Below are 25,033 nucleotides of genomic sequence, written 5' to 3'. Positions count from 1 at the left end.
ATCAACAATTAAACCACTTAGATTAAAAAAAAAAAATTACTCCAACAGGGTCAGAGCATTGAAAATCCAAGCACAGAATTAAAATAACCAGCAGTGTTGCAAAGCAAACGGTAGATGGCAGAAAGCGTCTACTGAAGCACCACCGGGAATAAATCAGCCAGAGGATCCCAAACAAGAATCCTAACAGAACAGCCACATAAGCAACCTGCACAGTATTATTTATGCCTGTTATCACTGAAGTCATGGCACACAGACTAAAACCAGGTAGCATATTCTGTTATTACTTTCCAAGAGGAAAATATAAGACAAATATTTACTATGCTCATAAAGCAAAGTTACCACTGTCAGCAAAAAAGTCAAATTTCACTGAATTAAAAAGTTGGCCAATGTGAACCTGAACAGTGGTGGGAGTGGGTACCTAAATTAAGCACACATTAAATCTAGTGATAAAAGCACAGGAAACCAAGATTCCTGAGTCAGCACTCTTAATTCATACATTTATATAATCTTAGAAAATTGAAATTCAAAATGGTGCTGCACATTTAAGTGAATTAATTCCACTGCAATGAACTTATGGTTCAAAAACAAGTTGGTACAACGAGTAAGAAAATGTATACAGGTATAAAGTTACTCAGTCTAGCAAAAAGCATCGATTTTTATGCTTAGAATTCTGTATTTTCAGTAGAAGTAGTCGTGGTATTTGAGGGGGGGAGGGTGAGGGGAGAAGGAAAAAGCGAAACAACTCACAAGCTTTCCCCCAGAATAAGCAGACAACCAGAGAAACTATCAACACACAACAGAACTCAACATGAAACACTAAATTGGATACCAGCTGAGGTAACATCAAACGAGAAATATCAAAGGAAATTAATCTTGATAATTAATGATGAGGCATCTCATTTCATGTTATGTTTTAATAAGAACTAAATTCCTAAAAATTCTGAAGTTACATTATAAAATAAAAAAACCTTAAACAATATTCAGTTATGTACATTTTGCTCCAAAAACGGACTGTAGAAATTCTTTAACATTTCTTTCAGAAATACACATAAACCACAGCACAGGTCAACAATCCACTGGCAATTAAGACAAAACAAAAGCCAACTTCAGTTTTAACCCATTACTACTTCAGAAAAGGCATTTCAGACTACTTCAGTAGTTTGTTCTCCTTGCTCCAAGCACACAAAATGAACTGCAATGTTTTGATGACTACTCATAACAGTAGATCTTTCAAAGAAAAAAAAAAATCTTACAGGTAGAAATTATGACTTCAGAAAAATAAAAAACATAGCACAGTAGAGTCCAGGCCCTGAGTCCAGGGAGTTCACACGAAGTGCTGCAAGTAATTCAATTCAGAGAAACGGATATCAACAGCCATACAATATTTATCATCATGTTCATTAATAATAGTCATTTTAAGTAAGGACAGCATACAATACTAGCTCACGTAGCCCCTAAATGCACATGAATAAATGGAAAAAAATGCACTAACTTTTCTTACAAATAACTGAATTCCACATAAAGATGAAACTGTTCAGCTCAATTACGCATACAAAAGGAAAAAACAATAACCAACTAAATCAAGGTTGGAAAAAAAAAAAAGTCTGTATTTCTGATTCACGGCATTGAAAAGAAATTACAACTGCCAGACTCAATGCAGATTCAGTGTAACAGACAGGCTCTGAAGTCCAGGTACCAGGATTAAACTTTAACAACTACGACTCCGTATATTGTCTGGAAAATATATATATGCCAATCACAAAATAGCTCTCAGACTTCTAAGCACCAGAAGAACAGATTAAAAAGTTACAGATATTTAAATACCCATGATGCCTAGGTTCTCCAATATACATATATGTATTTTTATATATAAAATTAACTTATACTGTAATAGTATCAAACTGCATAGCATTACAAAAGAAGGCAACCTGAATGACTGAAGTGAAAAATTTGAATGTTACCTACTGATTATTAACATTCTGGAATTTATAACACCAGAGTAGACTGTTGCTAGTAATAACTGTAGCCTGCTTTAATCAAAGTTTGCCTTAACTCCAGAGAATGCAGAAATGATTAATTTGGACAAGTTGTTGCACGCTCTGCTTTCATGTCCTCCTTGCAGGTTTTGCTGTTAGCTGCTTCTCTCTTTCTAGCTCCTTCTCACGCTGCTGTTCTCTTTCCAGTTCTTCTTTCTGCCTCTTTTGTTGTAGTTTAAGTGCTCTTTTCTAAACAGAATAGAAAAAAAAAAGTCTTACAGTGGGATTTGGAACTAATACAAAATCCCTCCTATCACTTCTCCCTCTTAACACTCTCTTCTCCAATTCACAGTGGTTATGACTGGATGTTCTGTAAACTACTTCTATGTTCTTCCTCTTTTCTACTTCCATCCTCCTTACAAACAGAAACTCTAACCTATACGATAAAGGATGAGTTAGTGAGGATGAAGGGAAAACAATTTATATTTTCATGTATCAGATAAGGTGTGTACTGTGCAATGTGTTCTTTTAATTGAACATGCTGAAAGACTGATCTTGCCAGAACTAACTAAGTGACTGCTTACATAGCATGAAGTCAGTGAACCTGTGCCACTTAACAGTACATTAAACAGGAAAAAGTCTTGGGTTTATGACAGTCTAGTTCTCATTGTAAGAGGCACAGAAACTGAAACAATGAAGAGAACTAGTTGGCATGGAGCAGATTAAGAGACAGAACGAAGTATGATTCTTGTAATGTACTGCTTAACCATGAGGACAACTCTGAGACTTGCTAATAGTTAAGATACTTAAGTTGTTTAAACATAGAAAGCAGTAAGCAGAAGTTTGAAAACAGGTGGCTAGGTGTTACTGAAAACATGGAAAAAACATTTATGAATGGTACTTAACAGAGATTCTATCTTCACCAGAATTTTTACCATGCATCCAAAATAAAAGTTAAGACAATAATACATAACTAAATTGCTATGTTAGAAAGTAAGAAAAGTTACTCAACTCACTTTTAACTTAGATGTCTTCTCATGGAGCATCATCATGTCATTTCTAATATTCACTAACTTGCTGTGATAGTGTTTAGCTTCTGAAAACTTCAAAAACACAGCAGTTAAGGCAGTGACTGCCAAGTTGAAAAAAACTGTTTTTTTATTTTTAATAAAGCTACACATCAAAACAGTAACTACAAGCATTGCCAAAACAGTTTGGTAATAGATTAAACATGTTCAAGTTTATGTTTAAAGCTTACATATTACACTAATACAGAAAACTATCTCTAATGCTATAGTCTGATGGAAAGCACAACAATCATAGCAGGACAGCAAAGTCCTAGGCTACAGCAGGTGAGGATTAGCGCCAGCGCAGCAGCCATGGACATAGAAAAAAAGAAAGAAACAAACAATGTGCTTACCCTTGGAAGGCCTCAGGTAGGTAGGGATCTCCAGAGAGATACCCTCACCTCCACTGCCAAGCCTTAAGTGAGGTCTGGGAAGGGGTGGATCTTGGCTGCACCTCTTCCAGTCACTAAGATGCACTGCACTGCATTGCAAGCACCTGAGCTCCCCTGGGTTGGCCCTGCCTTCCCACCAGATACTCAATCACCTGGTGATTGAGCCATGACTTAGCATTTCTGCTACACTATCATATCTCAGTGGGTACACCTGGCAGTCTACTGAATTAAGATTCACCAAAATGGAATAAAAGCATTGCCAATTTATGTACGACATGTGTTTCAAGCACCTTTCCTGCTAGACTGGACATGCACACAGAGCTTCCCTTGGAACCTCAGTCCTGCTCAATATACGCATACGTTTGCTTTGGCTACTGGTTTAGAAAACTAGACTGACTCTGTTCTTTCCTACCAGTGCCCTCTCTATTTAAGGGAAATCTGCTGGTTCTGCATCCTCTCCAGGAGGAATTTGTCCCATGTATCTCAACTGGTTGCTAACCTTCCTGCAAGTTATAAAGAAAAAAAATTAAGTTGCTACTAATACTTCAGCAGGAGAATCCACACTAGTAGGGATTTATAAAAGCATTAATAGTACTTACCAAGGCATTGATATCAAGAATGGAGTTACACTCTTTGAATTTTGTAATTTCTTGTTCTAATGTTTCTAGTAATACCACTTGGTTCTGTCTGAAACAAGAAAAAAATCCATAAAACTAGAGTAAAGCAGCACAGATGAAGGAGTTTAAGGATATACTGCAAAAGTTAGGTATTCAGAGCAGATATTTCTCACTCAGTAAATCAGGAGCTTCCTTATTGGCAAGTTCTTATAGTTATACTTAGAAAGTTTGGGGAGAAAATGTTGCTTTTTTTTTTTTTTTTTGTAACTGGCCCCATAATAAATACTGTCTTTGATCATAATGGCATAAATATGTGCTTCCCAGCATCCAGTTCTCCTCATGGATTGCTAGCTGGTATCAGCTGATGCAAGTAAATGTTTTTGAGAAATCCCAACTGAGACACACAAATTCAGTTTTTTGCTGCCTTATATTGTACAGGATGATAAGAAAACCAGGATAAGATCTGAAAACCTTCAGTGACAGAGGCACAAGACAAATTTCAGCAACTAAACACCTCAGTGCAGGGACAGGTTGAATGAAGGGAAAACGATTTCCTCTTGTCTTTCTACTCAGTTGCCTCTGAGTCATGCTGCAGCACAACGTTATTTCTGCATAGAACTTGTGTGGATCCATAGTGCTTATCAAGAATCTTCCATCCCACACAGATCAGCTAAATTCCTTCCAGACACAAGCTGTCCTTAGCAGCAGCATAACCACATTATGCATCATGAAACTCAAAGCAGTGTACCCTACAGAGCTGAGATGGCTCTGTGTAAAGCCCCCTCAAGTTACTTCATATGGCAGACCCAGCCTACATTTGAAACAAACTATTCTCAATTATCAGTGAGATAGTAGTGCATAAAGAATTTATATCTGCTTAGCAATATTTTCTTAGAGCATTTTCTACTACACAGTTTACAAACTGCACAGCAATGATATACTGCACTACAGGCAGCTTTGAACACGAAGGTTACTGCTACAAAGTAAGTCTGTTTACAGCAAACTTTGCATTATGGAACAAGTGTATAAGAAATTTGCCCATCTGCTGTGTCTGGTTTAGGGAAATTTAATGTTCTAGTGCTCGACACCCTTCAGACAAAATTCAATAGACAACACTGCAGCTTGTACACCTCCCAGTACTCTGAGCAGCAGAACTGCTTAAAATGGTATGGTCAGAATGTAGAAATGCTACAACAAACTGCCTTCCAGTTAAGCTAGAACATCACATGGAAAAAACAGCATGAATATAAAGGGAGCTGCATTTAAAAACCTGCTTACGTAAGTTCCTGCAGAGCTGATTTGGATCTCTGAAGATCAGGTAAATAGTGAGAAATCAGCCCTTCAGTCAGCTGCTCCACTGCTCTCTCATCTATAACCGGCAGATCTGCTTCGACCCCTTCATCTGGGGAGGCATCACCGGCACCTGCGGGAGAGGAGCAAGGTGAGCGGGGTCGGACAGCACTCCATCGCCTCCCCGACAGCAGCGGTACTTTCCTGCTTAAAAATAAAGGCATTTCAGCAGCGCATCGCGCAGTGCTCCGTACCGCTCTACTTCCCTCCCATGGCCCTGCCGGCGCGGTTACCTCACGGCCGGGCAGTGCCAGAACGCGAGGCGGCGGACGAGGCGTTCCAACGACGCGCGGCGAGAGCACGGCAAGTAGCGCAGCACAAACGTACGGAGCCGTGACGCGGCCGCTGTTCTCTAAACCACAGCGCACACTGCCGCCTGCCCAGCGGTGCTACTCGGCCTTCCGCCCCCGGCCGCCCTTCACGTACCGAACGCCCGCCCGCTCCCGGCCGCTTTCTCCTCCTCCTCCGCGCCGCTCATGGCCGCCGCTCCCTCAAGCGCGGGGTCCCGGCCGTCCGCTCTGACGCCCTCAGCCGGCCCTCACCGCACGGCCGCGCCCGCCGCTCCGGATGCGGAAGCGACGCGCGGCCCGCGGGGTGGGAGCGCTCTGCTGCCGGAGCTCGGGGCGGCCGTGGGGAGCGGCTGAAGTGCCGCAGGGCTCGGCCTGCACGGAATGACCGCTTCCTGCCCCGAGCTGCTGCCCGGGGGTGACAGGAATCTTCAGGCTTTGTGAGTGAGGGCTGCGCAGCTCGCAGATGGGGCTCAGTAAGAAAAGCGAGATAATCCTTCTGAAGTAGCCCTGCTGGAGCCGTGGGCGTTTCGGATTTGTGCTCTGCCTGTTCCAGGCATCCCACGCCCTGCAGGAATAGGCTGGATGGGAACTTAAATTGCCTGCTTCTCCAGAGTGCTTAAAGCTTGTTTATCAAACCCAGCATCCCAAAAATGAGGTAGATAGAAGTCTCTGTTTCTTCCTTTCCCATGCACAGCGATCCTGTGTCGCTCACACGGGGAGCTCTGTTACAGTGGAAGGGCTGGATGTGGCTGCTCCGGGCACTGCTGAGTTCGTGGGCCTGTGAGGGGCTACAGCGAGGATTTCTTCTGACAGATGAAGGAAAAGGGAGTTAAATGAAACCTGCAATAAGGACCGTAAGCATTTGGTTAAGAGGCACGCTCACCTGCTGCTCTAAATATTTAATCTCAAAGAGCTGTGAAAAAGCTTTACTAGCATTGCCTCTGTTATCTCAGATCTTCCTGCGACATTCTGATCCTTACTTGGTAACTTCTTTGGCCAGCTCAAAAAAAGAGCGTGTGCTTTCCCTCAAACAGCGCTGTGGTTTTTCCAGGAAGGTTCGTTGGTCAGGAACAGAACAGTAACAATGTTTGGGCATAGACTGGCCCTGAGTATGTGTAGACTGGCAGTTAGACCAGCCATGGCAGCAGGTAAATACTGTTTTGTCAGAATTCGTAGAAGCAAAACTTGAATCCCTTTTAAGCCAGAGAAGGACAGCTTAGATGACGCTGGGCCTCGTGGCTTGTTTCTCCCTGCATGCTTAAGGAATGTGAAGAAAGGCGATGCGACCCCTGGGACGCAGCACCACCCAGCAGCAGTTGGGCAAGGTGCAAGGAGCGGTGCTTCTAGGGGGAAGAATGAGGCTGCACGCTGCAAACCTGTGACCGCAGCACCGAACGACACGGTCCGGGCATTCAGCGAACATGACAACAACTGCACGCGTGCCAGCAGATCGCCTGCGGGACGGCAGCGGCGGGGCTCGAACCCGCGTCCCTCGGCCGAGCGGCGCAGGCGCGGTGCCGCGGCGGCGACCGGCGGGCGATGCCGGCTGCCGTCCCCGCCCGTCCCTCCGCCGCCGTCCTCCGCGCGGCTCTCCCAGGCTCGTCGGGTCGAGGCGCGGTCCGCGCGGCCGCGATGCCCGGAACGCGGCGCTGAGCGAGGTGACGCGCATGGCGGTGGCGGCGGCGCTCCCCCTGCGCCGGCGGGGAGGCGGCCCCGCGCCCGGCGCCGCCCGCCCGGCCGCGCCGTGACCGGGCCGAGCCGGGGGAGCCGCGCCGCGCGGGACCGAGCCGCGGCCGGCGGCGCCCGCGGGCCGACGGGCACGGGAGGCCGCGAGCCGCCGCGTCCCCGGGCGGGCCGCGGTAGGGCCCGGCGGCGCGGGGCGGGGGCCATGCCCTGAGGGACGCGGAGCGCCGCGCCAGCGTCGGTCGCGCCCCGCGGGGCGCCCGCCGTCGCCGCTATGGCCGGGCCCGGCCTGTGGAGCACCATCAAGTCCGCGCTGCGGAGGAGCGAGCCGCCCCTGTTCCTGAACGACTCCAGTGCCTTCGACTTCTCGGACGAGGCGGGGGACGAGGACTTCCCCCGCTTCAACAAGCTGCGGGTGGTGGTGGCGGACGACGGAGCGGAGGCCCCTGAGACTCCGGCCAACGGGCTGCACCCCGCGCCGCCGTCCGACGACGAGTCCGCGGCCGAGCGGGACATCGCGCTGCGCGGCGGGCCCGAGCCCTGCGGCCGCTGCCGCAGCCGGAGGGAGCTGTGCAAGCTGCGGCGCGTCAAGAAGCGGCTGACGGCCGCCGCCGCCCTCTATCTGCTCTTCATGACGGGGGAGCTCGTAGGTGAGTCGGGCGGCCTCGGTTTTACGCGTTTGCGGAGGGAGCCGTTTGCAGGTCGGAGCGATTAGCGATAAGCCCCGGGGGGAGCGGGAGCGAAGTCCAGCCGTGCTTTCCGTGCGAGGAAAGAAAGGGGAACTTGCAGGTTCCTTACCTGAAGCTCATCGCTTCCCCGGCGATGGCACAAAGTGGGCATTTTGTTGGCTCGCAGCTTTGTATTGCTCCTGTTCTATAAGTTTCTGAGGTGTGATCGGCAAGGGAGGACTGTGTGCTGTCACACGGGCATGCATGGAGGATGGGTAATTTCATCTCCGGTGTTTTTTAATTATTGCCATAAAGTCTTGCTGTGTTTGCAAGGACAGCAGGCAAATAGTTTCCAAAGGTGACGCTGACATAACGACAAAACCAATATTGGGATTTATCTTTAGCAGTCAGATCCAGCAAGGCACTCTGGTTTTTGCACCCAAGAAGACAAACTGCCCAACAGTGCAGTGCAGAGTGCTCTCTTCACAACTTCCTGATGTTCCACGGTGCTCTGGACCAGTGCATGCTCCAACCAAACATAAAGCATATGATCAGAGTTAGAACAAGCAGCGTTTTAACACTTCACAATGTTAAGTTCCTTGGTTAAATCACGTCCTTTGTGGGTTTTGGTTGTTAGTACTTGGAAAAGATCTGCTGGTTTTACCTAGAAGAATGAGTCTGCTTCTTAAGTTCAACTTTTATTACTCTCTCATAAAGGCATGCTGTCATTTGCTAATAAGGTTAAGTAGAACCTGTGCATAATAGCGCAGTCTGTACAAAACACGACTGTATTTAGTGGCTACAGTGACAGGGCTTAACATAAAATTTAAAGTTGGAAGTCCTCTGGATGTGTAACTAAACTGTTAAATGTTATGCCTTTGCCATTATCTACCCGTTTTTACGAGGCGTACTATTTATCTTTGATCACTTATCAATGCAATGTTAGTGCACTGGTACCATCTGGTTTTGGATGTGCCCATGATGTTCAGTGTAAGCACTTGAGGCTGCTCAGCCACCTGCAGAATGCTGAAACTCCTTCACTTTGGCTGGTTTGAAGCAGCAGGGAGCAATGCGCAGTGCCTGCACGTGGATGCACTGCACCCATCAGTCATTAGACAGGCTGTTAACTTGAGCCCAGACTTTTTAGCAGCAGACAATGATTGACAACTAATTTCATTTAAATTGCTCACATTTTAACACACAGGTACAAATAGTAGAAAATTTAGTGAATTTAGTGGCTGTAATTCACCAGCCAAAAAAACAGAAGCAAATAACTTTAAAGGAAAGATGCCTCAGGTATTGTACCACAGAATGATACCGTTTGTTCCACATTCATAGAACAAAATAAAAAGCTCTAGGAGAAATGGTCATTTTTTTTCAGAGAGAAAGCAGATAACTGACTGCATCTGCACCCTAGTTTTGTTTGGGCCTTGTTTCAGGAATGTGGGTTAAGAGAAAACAGTGGCTTTGTCTCTCAGCACCTCGCTTTCACTGTGCGGTTAGTCATTAGTAACACTGCCACAATGCATCAGCTCATCACAGATCAGCACTCTGCTTCAGGCTTGCAGGGATCAGGTTGAATGCCTTCGTTTGCCCTCTGGCTCTTTTTTCTCTGGCTGAGATTTTGGCGCAGCATGAACTCAGGTAAATTTGATGAGGGATTAATGTTAGTGTAGTGTTGCTTCTCAGCTTTGGACATCATTTGTGGTAAGCATGACTTCATTTAATTGTTCTCATATTGGCATTCTGATACACACTGAATTTAGTCCATTCGAAGGGCACGGTGCTGAGTAATGTTCCTGAGCTGTTGGCAGCTTGATGCTGAAGTCACAGAGACTGTGTTTTCACACTGTTGTAGATATCTCCATATCTAGTGCCTGGTCAGCTCCAGAAATAATAGGTATTGAGAGGTTTCTCAATACAACTGTTTCTCCCTTACAACCAGGACTTCTGCAGGCTCAGGTCAGAGTGACTGATTCCTCCTTATGAAGCATTGCTGCTGTAGTGTGTGGACTCATCATTCTCAGGTTCCTGTATGCGGTTACCAGTACTGGTGCAGTATTTGGGCGCTGCGGCAGACAGCGCTGAGGCCCAGACCCATGAAATATTCAGGCATCCAACTTCCAGAGAGAACAAGTAGGACTTGGGTATCTGTGCACTTTTGTGGGTCTTATCGTGAATACCCTGTCATAGGGCAGGCAGTCAGCAGCAGAGTAAGTGAAGAAGCAGCCTGCAAGCCCTAGGTCAGCACACTACCTGCTCAATGTATTTCACTCTGACCGAGGGTTGAGTTCTGACCCATTTGGTTTGAAATTTTGGTACTTTTTGGACAAACTTACAGCCAAAGCATTTGGGAGACTTTGGCTGTGTGGGACATTAACAGACCTCTTCCTGTTATCTTTGCCATATTTGAATTTCTGCAGGAAAGGCAGAAGAGCCTGTCAGACAATTAGTTTATTTGGTAGAAAACTTTCTGCTGTCTGGTACCAGTATCAAGATGAAGGAAATTGCGTTCCAGCAGCTGCTTTGTGAAATCTCAATTGGCATGTTTTTTTCCAATTACTGCCAAGCTCATGAATCCAGCCCACATCAGTGTTGGTTGCTTCATTTGATGAACAGTCACTGTAAAAGTCAGATCATTTTGTGGGAACCGTTTTGCATGAAGAAATGGAAAACAGTGCAAATCCAGTCACCTTTCTTGACAGCTTTTTGATGCATTCAGTTATGTTCAGAGATTTCTAATTGATCATTCACAAGGAGGACTGCTGTCCTTCACAGATTGGTGAAAACAGTGGCTTCTATTCATAAAAGCCGTAGATGTCTGTTTTCCTGTTTTCTCCCCCTCAAGTTGTTGATTGTGTTTCAGCAGCCCCTGGGCAGTGCTTCACCAAACAATGAACCAATATAGTTGGAAACAGAGAGTCTTCAAATTCAGAATTTCATTCATCTCAGTGATATTTTCTCAATCCAAATTCTCCATTAAGACTACTTTTAATATCTGAATTCTCTGTTCATGTAGTCTCTGAAGAGACTAGATGAAATGGAGTTGGCTTATCTTGGGCTGAAGCACTTCTGAATTTCATGCTCATGGATTAACATACGTACTGTAAATGATCATATACAGAAAGCATTGAAGTGAATGTCCTTAGACATAAATTGTTTTCTTCTGTGCTGACAATAAAACAGGCTGAGTTGCACATTCCTAGGGCGTGTCTTCTGAAATTATGTGAGAAAGCAAATTATCTTTGAGCTGTGATGGCCTGTGAAGAATTTCAAACTCTAAAAAATTTCATTCTGAGACTTAGAGACATCTAAATAAAGGGGCTGGGGGACAGGAACAGGTGGAACAGAGTGCAGTCAGTAGTTACAGGCAGAACAATTCCTGTTCAGCCCTGCTGTTTGTGTGTGGCTAAGAAGAAGGGCGTAATTCTGCAGGTGGGCACTCACAGATAGATGGATGCACACATGTTTTTCACTGATCTTGAAAGCAGTCAGCCTGCTGTGAATTTCCCTTCGCTCTTTCCCCATGGTCAGCCTCTTCACTAAGAGGCTTTTAATTGTGTACAAAGATACCTGTACTCGAGATATGTTGGCTGGAGCCTCAAGCCTGCCAAATGGCATGCCAGCTGCGTGCTCCGCTTGCTAGAATCTACAGTTTGAATGATATCAAGGTAAAATGAGAAATGAAATAATAGCTGTGCTGACACTGAAGATGTAGTCTTTTCTGAGAAAATGGGGTTATCTTCATGCAGATGGAAGACGACACTGCCTGTCCTTGACTCCCCATTTGGATAAGGGTTGCCTGAGAGTGAGGTGCTTTGTTTAAATCTCTCTCAGCCATCTGCCTTCTGGTAGCATTTAGCAGTCGAATCGGAACAAAGATATTGACCTTCGATCTGATGTTGTATGTCTCCGTACAGCTCATAATTATGAAAAAAAATATGGTAATAAATAAGAAAGGAAAATGCTGTGAAAGTTATTGTCGGCAATATACATCAGCAGAATTTATACATCTCTGCCAGGACAGGGAATGATGAAGGTTAAAAGATAATGCAGTCAAAATAAGAAGAGGGTGGGGTTAATTACTGCCATCAAGTTACTGGATTTCTGTCCTTGTTCCATTATGTGAAAATATTTAACAACTGTAGTTCAAATAAAAAGCATCAGCCAATTAAAGATATGCAGTAACATACACAGAAAAAATACTAAACTAGTTTGCAAATGTTATCAAGCAAGAAGTCTCAGAATAACAGGACTAACTCCTTTCTGTGCTACTCTCATGGAAAGCATGCTTCATTGCATTTCTAACTATGGTAGCCTTAAATTATAGCATGGCATGTTGATTATAATGGCAAAAAAATAGTTCTGCTCAGTGATAAGTGGTACTCTCACTCTCATGCACTTAGTGCAGTGTTCTGAAAATAAGTAGCTGAAAGTTGTGCTATGAGGATAGGATCCAGAATCACTGATCTCTCTTGACTGTTCCAACTTTGTTTTCAGGTGGATATGTTGCTAACAGTCTAGCAATTATGACAGATGCACTGCACATGTTAACTGACCTTAGTGGTATTATTTTGACCCTACTTGCTCTCTGGCTGTCTGCAAAGTCTCCTACAAAGAGGTTCACTTTCGGATTTCATCGCCTAGGTATGTAGATACCAGCTTTTGCTAGTATTTTAAGCAATAATGCTAAAAATATGTAATTCTAGAAGAAGAGATAACTGGAAAGATATCAGTAACAAACCTAAAAATAACTTCAGGTTTAACAGTTTGTTGTGTATCCACTACATGGGATGTATTGCCACAGGGGAATAAATCATTTGATCAGAACAGTACAAATGCTACATCTGGAAACAAAGTCCTATGAGACGTGATTAATGAATAATCCTGAGCTAACTCCCAGAAGTAAAAAGTTCTACAGAGTGCAGAATCAGAGAGCTCTGCAAGAAGTCTCATAAATCACTATTCTTCTTGCACAAAGAAGAAATCAAGATGTCCTTTCATGTCCAGTACAGAAAGTTACTTAACTTGTGCCCATTTTGGGTATTTCTAGAAAGAAACATCAGCAGAAATATGTACTAAATGTTGGAAGGGTAATTTCAGACTCATTACTTCACATTTGGAAGCATACTGATGATAAAGGGTGCTTTCACATGGTTGCCATCTGTACTGGATATTAATTACTTAATTTACAGTATACAGGTGAAGGTCTTGACTTGTGGGCACTTTCCCAGAAGTTTGAATGTATGCTGCATGAAATAGACCATTTTGGATGTTATGGCTTGCTACCTCTATGCTTTCCATATGGTATTTTTTCAAGGAATTTCAAACTCTCATGCTGCCATTACTTTTAATTCTTATGATGGCTGCCAGAACAGCAGTAGAATTCAACAGCTCCATCACTCCTAGTCATTTGTCATCAGTTAGTCACTAATGCATGAATGCATAACTGTATACCAGCAAAGATCTTTGGGCTTTAGCAAGAAAGCATTAACAGTGCCAGCATTTCCCATTACAAACTTTCCTTTCAAGAAGTTTTAATTTTGTGATGAGAGTTCCCTCCAATACTGAAACCTGACCTTGCAGGTATGCCCCTGGCATTTGTTCATGCTTTCCACAAGGATGTTTGCTAGCATGTAGACATACCTTAACCTCATTTAAAAATAGTTTGAGCAGTTTATGTATTTGTAACTCTTCAAAAATCAAATAGTACAAAGAAAGAACATGACATAGCCCTATAACAGAAATGGTTCTTAAGGAAAAAAAAAAAAAAGTTTTATCATATATTACTCAGTTTTATAAATTTTCACTAACTAATTCAGGATCTCCATAGCACTCTGCAAACAGGAATCCCTTTGGATTTCTGCCACCTTACTTTAAAAACAAACCAGCAAAAAAATCCCCAACTTTTTTCTTCATTTTATTGCCAAAAAAAGTACCAACCAGATTGATCCAGTGGTGGCCCGTATCTATATCACCCATCATTTTTTCCCTGGGTAATAGAGGGAGTGACTTCTCACTCCTGCAGCAATTCCTCCTCTTTATCTGCTGTCCAGTGACAGGAGGTTGTCAGACACCAGCTGAGGTTGCCCAGACCAGTCATGGAATCTCGCTTGCTGGAAATGCTCCCAACCCAACAGCCCGGAGCAGCCTGCTCTTCTTGGTCCTGTTTTGGGAAGGGCACTCGACTAGACCAGAGGCCCCTTTCTACTCATCCATTCTGTGTTAGCAGCGACAGCATAGTGATCTGTGTAGGAAGAAAAGGACTAGAGCCTGGGAGGGTGGGAAGAGAGCTTCTGTGGCTGCAGTGAGGAAGGAGAGATTGATAAGGATTCTGCAAGAAACCCTCAAAACATTGATCTGGGCCCTGTGAATGCTGATGATGGGATGGTTGAAAAATGACAGTACACACGTGGTTTTTTGAGAAGCTTATTTGCCTGATTTTAGGCACCCTCTCTGAACATTGTGGCCTGAGCACACAGTTTCACACATCACTGAACACTGGCAGTAGAACAGTGCTGAGTTTGGGCTACATGTTTGCTGTAATACATTTTTCCAAATATCATGTACAGTAAGAAGCTTGTCAGCAAAATGTGATCTCATCAGTAGCCTGCATATCATGAGATGTTAAAGCATGACAGAATGTTAAAAATAGGGTACGGATAGAGCATCTGTCACAGAAAAAAAAACTTGCATCTGCTTAAAGCTGGGAGTATGCACTAGAACTGCCTCATAACCAGTCTGCTTTGCATTGCATTTTAAGGTAATCTGGACATGCACTAAGCACTAAAATGCGCCAGTAAATAGTTTTCCAGTGCTCCTTTTCACTTTTGTTTGCAGAATCATGAATTGTCACACGAGTACCCATAAATGCTGCTTTGTAAAGACAGCAGGCCTCTTGGTTGCCTATTCAAATTCCAACAGAAAGCTCTGCTTTTTGTTTTTTGAATATATAATATGTATGCTCCATCTTTAGTTTCTTCCATTTTCTGTGGTGAAAGGGAAGCTGACAGATCCAGCAATGAGCTAGAGAAGTCAAGATGAAAAAAATGAAAATTGCAGTCTTGTCTGAAAAGAATTATATTCTTTAAGCCAAAAATAGCTCTTTCACCAAGTGGAGATACCTCCTTCTCAGAAAGACACTGAGCAGATCTAAACACAGATAGGGAACTTGGCATCTTTCCACTGCTGCAGAGACAGCGTCAGTACTGACATATCCATCAGACCATTGATACAGTGCATACTTCATTTCACAAGTGAAAGACCTTAGCACAAATCTATAATGTCAACATGATAATGACTCTGTAAAAGCTACTGCAAAGAACACACTGGCTTCCACTGCAGAAAATCTGCTTTTAGGTTGTAAAACTACAGTATGTTATTTCTCTGTTAAATACCAGCGTACTACAGATTAACAAATTCAACCAACAACAACAAACGTTCTGCAAACTGAAGAAATGCCTTAAATACATAAATAATGGCTGTTGTCCTGAATAATCTGCCTGCTTTGTAAAGAAAGCTTCCACTTGTGTGGATGTTTCTAGGATTCCACATTGTTCTGAAATCAGGGATTATGATAGTTGCCTTTCAAGGCCTCGTTATTGCCTGGTAATGCTGGTGCTCATCCAGGCACTGACGCACTGCTGAGCAGCTGACTGCATTGGTGTGAGTTTCTTCTCCCACAGTGATGTCACCAATTTGGTCGATGGATCAAATCATTCTGATGCTGTGAAACACATGTTCAGTATTGTAATCATGCCTTTATTTGATGAAAAAAGTTCTTCAATCAATATTCTTTCTGCTATGGGCTGACTAATAGCTGATTCCTGGGGAATGCATAAGGGCAAAATGTATGGGACCAGAGGGGAGAACAACAGTTAGAATTCACTGCAAAGAAATTCCAACCCTGATCTTTAACTTCACAGAGGAACGTTAAGAGATCCATCTGATCAGTGACAGTGAACACAAAAGGATGTGTGTCATCTGTAAATCTAGCTTAATACTGTGGTTCTATGATTAATCTTATTTGTGGATGTTACTTATGGTTTACTTGCTGTTCATTAGTACTGTCAGACACGTGAAGATCTGTCCATAGTACAAATAGGAAATAGAAGTAGACCTGAGACTCACTTTTATGATGTTTTTTCCTTTCTGTTTGCAGAAGTATTGTCAGCCATCATTAGTGTGTTGCTGGTCTATATCCTTATGGCATTCCTGTTGTATGAAGCTGTTCAGAGAACAATCCACATGGACTATGAAATAAATGGCGATATCATGCTGATCACAGCAGCTGTTGGTGTTGCAGTTAACTTAATGTAAGATCTCCCTTTCTCTCCATTGACACTCAAATATATTTTGAATAAGCTGTTAATTCATTAATAGCCTGTAACTTTGTCATGGGATGTCATTTTGCTGGACCTCTTCCTCCTCATAAAACAAGACAGGAAATGATACCTCTTTTTGTTTTGTTCTCAATTAAAGAAATTAAACATGAATCACAAAAAACACCCACCCAACTCTCAAGCCTGTTTCTTGGAGCATTTTTCTTTTTCCAATTTCAGAATGGGTTTTTTGCTGAATCAATCTGGACACCTTCATTCCCACTCCCACCCTCACTCCCATGTACCTCAGTCAAACTCTCCCAGCACAGCTCGCAGCAGTGGCCATGGACACAGCAGCCTTGCAGTGAGAGCAGCATTTGTGCACGCCCTTGGGGACCTGGTACAAAGCATTGGTGTGCTTGTAGCTGCGTACATCATACGTTTCAAGGTAAGGAATGGCTAATCTTTGAGGCAAGGTTGTTTCAACTGTAGTTACTGCATTAAAATGGACTTATTTTTCTAAGCAATGAAAATGGTATACTTTATGTTCTATTATAAGCTTCATATAGTCATGCAAAATAAACAGAGACTGTTATGTATTATGTAATTATTCAAAGAAATATTCACAGAAGTTGTAGTTCTAAGTAACTATTTCTGAGTTACGTTTTTATAAATAAATTTACTTTCATGTATCTTTTTAACACTTTGGACCTTCCTTTCCAGCCAGAATACAAGATTGCTGATCCTATTTGTACATACGTGTTTTCCATACTGGTGGTTTTCACAACAGTCCGAATTCTGTGTGATACAGGAGTTATAATTTTGGAAGGTAAGATCCTCACAGTGTGCAGTGTTTCATGTGTTTCAAGGCCAGGCTGGATGTGGCTCTGGGCAGCCTGGTCTGGTGGTTGGCTACCCTGCACATAGCAGGGGGTTGAAACTATATGATCATTGTGGTCCTTTTCAACCCAGGCCTTCTGTGATTCTATATGTCAAATGAACCACTGGCACTTTGACATCACAACCACCATCTCCAGCAACGTGGGCTGTGTCTGGAATTTGTTGATCTTGCTTTAGGATTTCAGTTCTTGCTGGCTCATCTAAGTTGCAGCAGTCTTCAAGAGTCTTTGACCTTTACCAGAATGACACAGGTCTTAGCACTGCTCACAGTTTACCATCATGAGACAGTAGAAGTAAAATTTATAAAGCTTTCAGCTAAAATAAGTAGATGTCTGCCCGGTCTCAGCTACACACTTTGTGTAATTACTTTAAAGTTAACGTGAACACACATAAAAGGAGGAGACAGATTCATAGTATTGCTTGCATGTCAGACAAGACTGGAAGTAAAAACGAATATGAAAAGGAAGAAAAAAAGCAGCAGAACACACATAAGCTTAACTTTTGACCTCTTGTGGTGACTTAAAGGGAAGAATGCCAGCAATATTCTTTGCATTATTGTAACTAACCTGCCCATGTTACTGCTTAATCCAATACTTTCTTGTAGGGATGAGAAAAAAAATCCTTGTTTTTACCTGCACCATCCCCTCTGTTTCATATGAATTATTGCAGAAGTCAGCAATCAAAAAATTCAAAATCTTCAATGCAAAATGCTTTTGTCATTTAGGAAAAGAAAAAAAAAAATGGAATTTCACTGTGAAGACGAAAAATGGTAAAATACACTTAAATTTCATTTAGCTCCAAGGCAACAGCTGAGATTGAGCTGAATAGATAAAGCAAACTAATGGGGTATTGAATTCCAGATGTTTTAGTTGTACCTGTTTGCATCCCAGCTGTTATAAAGATGTCTGAATTAATGATGTTATTACAGTGATGAAAGGTGGTCTTAGTGAGTGTCACAGAGCTTTTCCAACTAGTACTCAGGAGCTCCAGAGAATGGACTTGCAAGAAATATATATATAAAACAATATTTTGAAAGTTGTCATGATATTTGATTTGAAAGACTACAGATTTTGCGGGAGACAGTCAGTTTTATCTTCTGTTTGGTATCACAGGAGTTCCGAGGCATTTAAACGTGGATCGTATTAAAGAAGACTTGATGAAAATTGAAGATGTTTATTCTATAGAAGATCTAAATGTTTGGTCTCTCACTGCAGGAAAAACAACTGCCATAGTCCACTTGCAATTAGGTAAGCTGCTATATGACAGTTTTAGATTCAGTCCAGCCAGGGGTGAGGCAGATGACAAAACTCAAACCACTTTCTCTCTTATCTTTATATTCTTACGTACTCACATCCAGGAAATAGCATTCTGGGAAAAAAAAATCTATTGTTTATGATTTTGTACAGTGAGATACAGAAACTTAACCCACGAGGACAAGGCCTAAATGAAAGGCAAAGAAAGAAAATACATTTATGCTGAGACATACTGATCCAGTAGATAATTTTTTTTTTTTCCCCCCTATTTGATGGGGTTAAGTACTTCTCTTCAGAAATTCCCTAATGGAAGGATCTGATCTGTGGAAAGTTAAACATGTTGCCAAAACATGCTGATAGTGATATATTGATATTTCTATATTGATAGAAAGAAAGCTTTCTCCATACCCCTATTTAACAGAGACAGTTTTATCTAGATACGGTTCCAGATAAAAGATAAAGATGTGTATATAGTGTCTCACAGCCACAGAACAATAGAAAATTAATGAGGGAGTTTGAATAAAGACATCCGAGTTGGTAAGACCATGTGGTAAATACAAAGACAGTTGGATTGTCAGTTTTATTAAGGATTGAATATTATGAAAATTATGAAATCTTTTCCTGGTTTTTCTAGTTCCTGGTAGCTCATCTAAATGGGAGGAAGTTCAGTTCAAGGCCAGACAACTGCTGTTGAACACGTTTGGAATGTACAAGTGTTCTGTCCAGCTTCAGAGTTACAAACAGGAAACAAGCAAAACCTGCACAAGTTGTCAGAGTTCCAGTGCCTAATCTCATGTGTTTTGGGAACTGCTGCCTTATTCTTTATCTTGTAGTCAAAGACTGAGAGCAATAAATTCAAAGTGAATGGTAATAATTAATATGTGGATTTGTACCATTTAACATGCAGCAGGGAGAACTGGTGCTGCAAGAAGTGCAGTGGTTGCCCTACAGAACATGTATTTCATTCTCTCCCTCGTGCTGGTTTATTAAATTTATTACGGTTTTGAGACAAAGTTGTTTTCAGATTGTTTACGAACTGCAACATGGTTCTGCAGATACCTCACCAATTACATTTAGAAATTGTCTTTTGTGTACCACAGAAGTACCTGCACTCCAAACGGAGCATCGAGTATTCAGTATTTCAATTAACATTTGTAATATTATTGATCATGCCAGGGTTCCATACATTATGATCTCCAAATTCATCAGACAGTATTTTTACAATACTAATTTTCATACAGTATTTTAAATTACAATGCATGCAGTGCTAGCTGAATTCTTTTCTAAACTGTCTTGCTGGAGATTTTGCAAAACACAGGATTTACCATAACCAGACCAGAAACTTAGCTTTAATCTGGATGTTCACAGATCCAAACAGAAAGATCCTTGCCCAAACCTCTGTTGTTAAACTGGAGACCCAGCACTGGACTCAAAGTGTTCTCAGTGATTGGTTATCTGTAATGTATTTTAGAATAGGGTTTATACTTTAGAAGGAGGTTATTTATTTTACAAATTTTTGAGTTGTAAGATGAAATTTATTAATAATTTTGAATGTCTAAACCAGCATTTGATTCACATTAGAAGGCCAGTTAATTAGCATGCATTCTAATTATAATTAATACATGTGCTGTAACTGAACATTTTCCATGATTGCTTTGTTGAAAAAAAAATAAAATGATAGGAACTATGCTCGACATGAAGGTACTCTCAAATCCAATCTACAAATGTGCAAAATACTTAAATGTACTAAAAGGCAAGGGAGGAGCAGCAGTTTTAGATGTAGTGTTCCCTCACTCTTGGATCTCTGACCTATTCATCTTTGCTGTGAGAACAGGATGGCAGTATTCTCACAGGACAGCCAGTACCACAGCACTACTGAGCTCTATGAATAAGATGAAATCCAAGCAAGCTCAGTGACCTCACGCACACTGGACAATGCTATCACAGCAACCTACAGAGGCAGAAAGGTGGTTTCTTATTTATTGAGAATCAAAGCAATTTGAAAAGACTTTTTTCATCCTGATGCTTCAAAGTCCACTAAACTGAATTACTTTGCCTCATAGCTTAATCCCTGTAATTTGAATGTATGCAGGACAATAAAATAAGCCTTCTACCTGCTGCCAATCTACCATACATCCAGGCTCATGTTTTATACCTGTTGCTGACATTACTAGCATTGAAGCCAAGGGCAACAAGAATGACCTGCAGTGTTCAATACATGGAGAGAACTTTGAGTATTTTTTGTTTATTCTGCACTTTGGTCTTCACGCAAAGCTTCAGCTGACGTCGAAAGTATTTCTGTATGTGGAACAGAAAGGAAAGTTTTGGACCAGTAATGGATACGGTGATACTCAGTTGTGAATACATAAGCTATTGTCTCGAAACTTGATAGGGTTTCACATATTCATCAGGGTGATTTATATCTACAACTGGTAGCAACAGTCTTGGCTTGTTTTCTCTTTTGAATAAGATAGGGACCTCATGATAAATTTGCAGAGGTGAAAACTCACAACATAGTATTAATAACACCGGACTATGTTTGTATTTGTTCTGGCAAGAAATGGGAACACTTGAGTATAGCTTGGAAGTACATACAACTCAGACACAAAGGAACACTATACTTGGAAAGTTAATGCTTCAATACAAACATTACCACTGATTAAGCCATATCAGAGTTAATGAAAAACGTGCATCCCGTTCTTAGAACTTCCCTAAAAACAAGCAAACACCTCCCACCACAACAGGTATTTTGCACATACTAATACTCAACAGGTTTTAATTAACTTGGGATTTACAGTTGATGTAATTAGAAGTTGAAGTATGGTAGACATGTAATGTATTTGGAGTTTTTTTATTGTAATGATTTACTATACTTTTGTTTAATTGAAGAAAAAGCAGAAATGTGTTGCTTTATTGTGGGTTTTATTAAATCAATTATTAAACTTCACACTGTGTCTTAAAATATTTATTTGCATTGAGATCTCTTGCCGCCTTCTTTGATTCTTACAGCAGTTCTTTTTCAGAGTGCCTATGAACACTCAAGCTTAACTCAGCTTGGTAACACTGCTTAGAATGAGCTATGGCTCCCTCTTCAGTAGAAAAACTTAAGTTTTCTTGTTTCCCATGCAGTAACAGAACTTCAGAAAATATGAGCTGACAAATTATGGTGAAGGAACAGTTATACAGCAACTGCAAGGCATTCCTGACCTTCAATCACGCTTGAAGGCCCTTGTTATCACAGCCTGCACACTAACTGGAAAGACTTCAGAGAAAAAACAACAATATGAAATCTGAATCTAGGAGACAAGAATCAATGAGGCTACTCGGGAGATTCTCATAACGTAGATTGCCTATTTTAAAGCCTAACTAAACTCACATGGATAGTTACATCTACGTGGTCCACCTCTAATTTGTTTTCTTGGTCAAAAGGGCAAAAGTTGTCTGGCACTGCTGCATTTCACATGAGAGCCCAACACTGAATTCATTACTAATCAACATCAAAAGGAATACACTTAATTTGCAATTCCCCTAGTGATGGAAGAGCACACAACAGAACTATAAATCTAATCAAGTAAGAGTAATTAGTATACTTCTGTGGAACAGAAAAGTATGCAGAAAATAACATTACTTTGCAATGTAGCTGCTGGGAATGTATGGTTAAATACGCATTAACATCTGTACTCTAAGAAGCGTGAGGTGTCGATGAAAGAAGTCAAGTTATCTTTACGGATATTGAAGGGTCATTTTGAGTACCACCTTAGAGAAGCATAGCATTATTAGGAATAAGAATCAGGTCTGGTGCCTCTCTAACCAGCTCTGCAGCACATCTGGTTTATTTCCTCTCACCCTCACAAGATCATTTACATGTTACGTGCTTCTATATGTCTCTATCTCCACAGGAAACCCCTCTGTAGGAAATAAGAACATGTTTACTTTTTATGATTAGTCTATCCAATAGATGCCTAAGACCAGAGGCTTCCACAGCAAGCTTCTCTGCTTTCCAGAGCTATGCCAGATTGCTATAGGTGACCAAACAGCTAAAAATCTGTGAGAATTGTGCCACCTATTGCAATCAATATAGAAGAAATTCATCCTGAGCTGTGATTTTCACACATCCTATCTTGAACCACAGATACAACTTTAATGACAACTGTAACATGATAGAAAGCACAGCAATGACAGCAGAGCAGCAAGGTCCTAGGCTGCAGCAAGTGAGGATTTGCTCAAATGCAACAGCCACAAAAAATAAAGGAAAAAAAAAATCTGCTTACCTCCAGAAAGCATCAGGTAGGCAAGAAACTCCAGCAAAATCCCCTTGCCTCTGCTGCCAGCCCTTAAATGAGGTCTGGGAAGGGGTGGATCCTGACTGCACCCCTTCCAGTCACTCAGATACATTGCATTGCATTGCAAGCACCTGAGCTCCCCTGGGTGCCCCTGCCTTCCCACCAGGTGCTCAATCACTGATTCAAGCTGCTCTCCAACTACTCGTGAAAGCCAATAAGCAGGCTGCAAGCCCTCGCATCCCACTATTATATCCTGAACTATTCTTACCCTAAAAAGAAAATTAATGGAAACTCATTTGCTTTCTTTGCTTAATCCTGATTTTCTTTTCTAAATTGTGTTGGCATTTAAACCTTTCAATACTGACCACATTTCCTTCTATACCAGCAGAATTACTATGTACATTGTCATACCTGAACCTGGTCTTCAAAATCCAAAATGGTATTGTCACTTTTCTCACTGGTTGCTCCAAGCACATCCTATTGTCCCGGGTTAGCACACCTAGCTCAAGCTTACGTTACGCTGCCTCTAAGTCACTTTGCTTTTCTCACTCCGTTTTTTTGCAATACTCTGCTTTCTCCACAGCTTCACTTATGTCCAGTCAGCACCCTGTGTATGTGCAGCTTGTGTGGGTGAGGTTTATGGGTGCAAAACATCCAAAAACAACTACAAGGCCTCCTTTCTTCCATTCTGTTCATGTACGTGCTCACCTGAAGTCCAGTTCCTCTTTGCTCTCTGTATGATCTGTCTTCTAGCCTCCAAATTGCAAACTGATACGGAAGAGCTACTCTGAAGCTTCTTGATTTCCTTTGTACACAAAAACCAAAGTCCTCCCCATCCGTCCTATCTCCCTAAATCCACCTCCATCTTCTCCTCCTTCCTCTTTGAAGAGGACATACTGGATGCTAAATGCTGCTGTGCTTTGGGAACCCCCCTTCTCTCTGCTCTTCTCATCCCATTTCCATGGAAGGCTCCAGGAAGGATGATGTGTGTCCTTTCCATCTGTGAAGTACCTGACGGCTTTAGAAGCTGGTAAAATAAACGCCGCTCCTTTCCTTTTAGTGCCATCCAGATAGCATGGCATTCTGCTCTTAGAATGCAGGGACACCTGCTTTCTGTGCTTACAGCTGCAAAATAAAGACAACTCAAAACAATTGTATTACTCCTTTACCTTTTCCTAGACTGCTTTTTTCTCAATATCATTTTTTTCCTTTGAACACTGCCAGTGCTAAGTGCACAAGGCAACCGTTCAGTTAAAGCTGTGAAGCATGCACACCTTTTGCAGCAACCATTTCTGTTGAAATAATGAGCCATTTTGTAAACACAAGCACATTCTTGTCCATATGTCAGCTTTCTAATTTCCTTACTGTGATACCTGCTGGAAAAATAAGTTTCAGGGATGTGAGCCTCCAAAACACAGGGGTATGTGAAGCCAAGTGAGGCTACCTGTCCAGAGGATGTTCCACACTCTGGGCAGTACTGATACGTGCAGGGATTTTGGTGCAGCAGAATAATTGATGTGAGGAGCCAAGCAGCAACATTCTCTTTTGGCTCATGTGCATGGAGAGATCCCAACTCCCTTGCTTTTCCTATAACACACACAGAACTTAGTTAATAAGTCCTCAAGGGAATTGATGAGGTGCAAATAAAAAGATACTTGATAATAGTAAATGGCCTTTTAAATTCAAAGCGCGTTTTTGAGGAAAAATACCATAATGAAACATTTTCACAGCTGAGATTTTGGTGAATATTTGAACCTGGAATACAGGTACTCGTTATTTTCATAGATTCCATGTGGTCTTCTCTCCCAGCCCACGACAAGAACATGTCTGACATCGAACAGCACAGGCAGGTATTCGAGGCCTTTCTCCGGCTCACCAGGAGATGGTGCCCTGCCCGCAGCCACCAGGAAGGAGTGCTGTTTAATGGGATGTCACTCGATCAGGGGAGTAATAAGGAAAAGCATAAGCAAAATGCTGATTTGCTGATTGATTACTGGGGAAGATTAAAGATACTTCTTTAAAGTTCTATACAAATAATACCCAAAGGGTACAGAGAATTGCCTTCCTGCAGTTCCAGGTGTGCAATAGAACTTTTCTATGACTGGAAATTGACTGTGGGTAAGGTTATCAAATGCAATTAGAACAAAGTAGATTCATTAATGTAAACAACACTACTTATCATGCAAGCCATCGTTTTCTACAGAGTGCTGAATTAATGTTACCTTAACAACTC

General features: G+C 42.0%; 2 protein-coding genes across 3 annotated transcripts; one reads left to right on the top strand and one right to left on the bottom strand.

Moving 5' to 3' along the window:
* Positions 1 to 899: 899 nt before the first annotated feature.
* On the bottom strand, positions 900 to 6,033 carry BLOC1S6 (biogenesis of lysosomal organelles complex 1 subunit 6). Its single transcript, XM_085234149.1, has 5 exons — positions 5,829 to 6,033; positions 5,331 to 5,475; positions 4,035 to 4,122; positions 2,993 to 3,079; positions 900 to 2,225 (listed from the first exon to the last, which is right to left on the bottom strand). Exons 1-5 carry the CDS (start codon positions 5,878 to 5,880, stop codon positions 2,106 to 2,108), a joined length of 492 nt encoding a protein of 163 aa, XP_085090275.1. The 5' UTR covers positions 5,881 to 6,033; the 3' UTR covers positions 900 to 2,105.
* Positions 6,034 to 7,213: 1,180 nt separating this feature from the next.
* On the top strand, positions 7,214 to 21,464 carry SLC30A4 (solute carrier family 30 member 4). 2 transcript variants are annotated; one of them, XM_003209483.4, is made up of 7 exons: positions 7,214 to 8,025; positions 12,544 to 12,690; positions 16,205 to 16,358; positions 16,605 to 16,812; positions 17,088 to 17,193; positions 18,377 to 18,511; positions 19,152 to 21,464. In XM_003209483.4, exons 1-7 carry the CDS (start codon positions 7,650 to 7,652, stop codon positions 19,304 to 19,306), a joined length of 1,281 nt encoding a protein of 426 aa, XP_003209531.4. In that variant the 5' UTR covers positions 7,214 to 7,649; the 3' UTR covers positions 19,307 to 21,464. The 2 variants fall into 2 exon arrangements, with proteins under 2 accessions (XP_003209531.4, XP_031411169.2); XM_031555309.2 differs by lacking the exon at positions 12,544 to 12,690.
* The last annotated feature ends 3,569 nt before the right edge of the window (positions 21,465 to 25,033 follow it).

Source organism: Meleagris gallopavo, chromosome 12, assembly GCF_905368555.1.
Source record: "Meleagris gallopavo chromosome 12, MGAL_WU_HG_1.1, whole genome shotgun sequence".
Lineage (NCBI taxonomy): Eukaryota > Metazoa > Chordata > Aves > Galliformes > Phasianidae > Meleagris > Meleagris gallopavo.
Note: the sequence above shows the minus strand (reverse complement) of the source record. Positions and strands in the feature narration are given on the sequence as shown.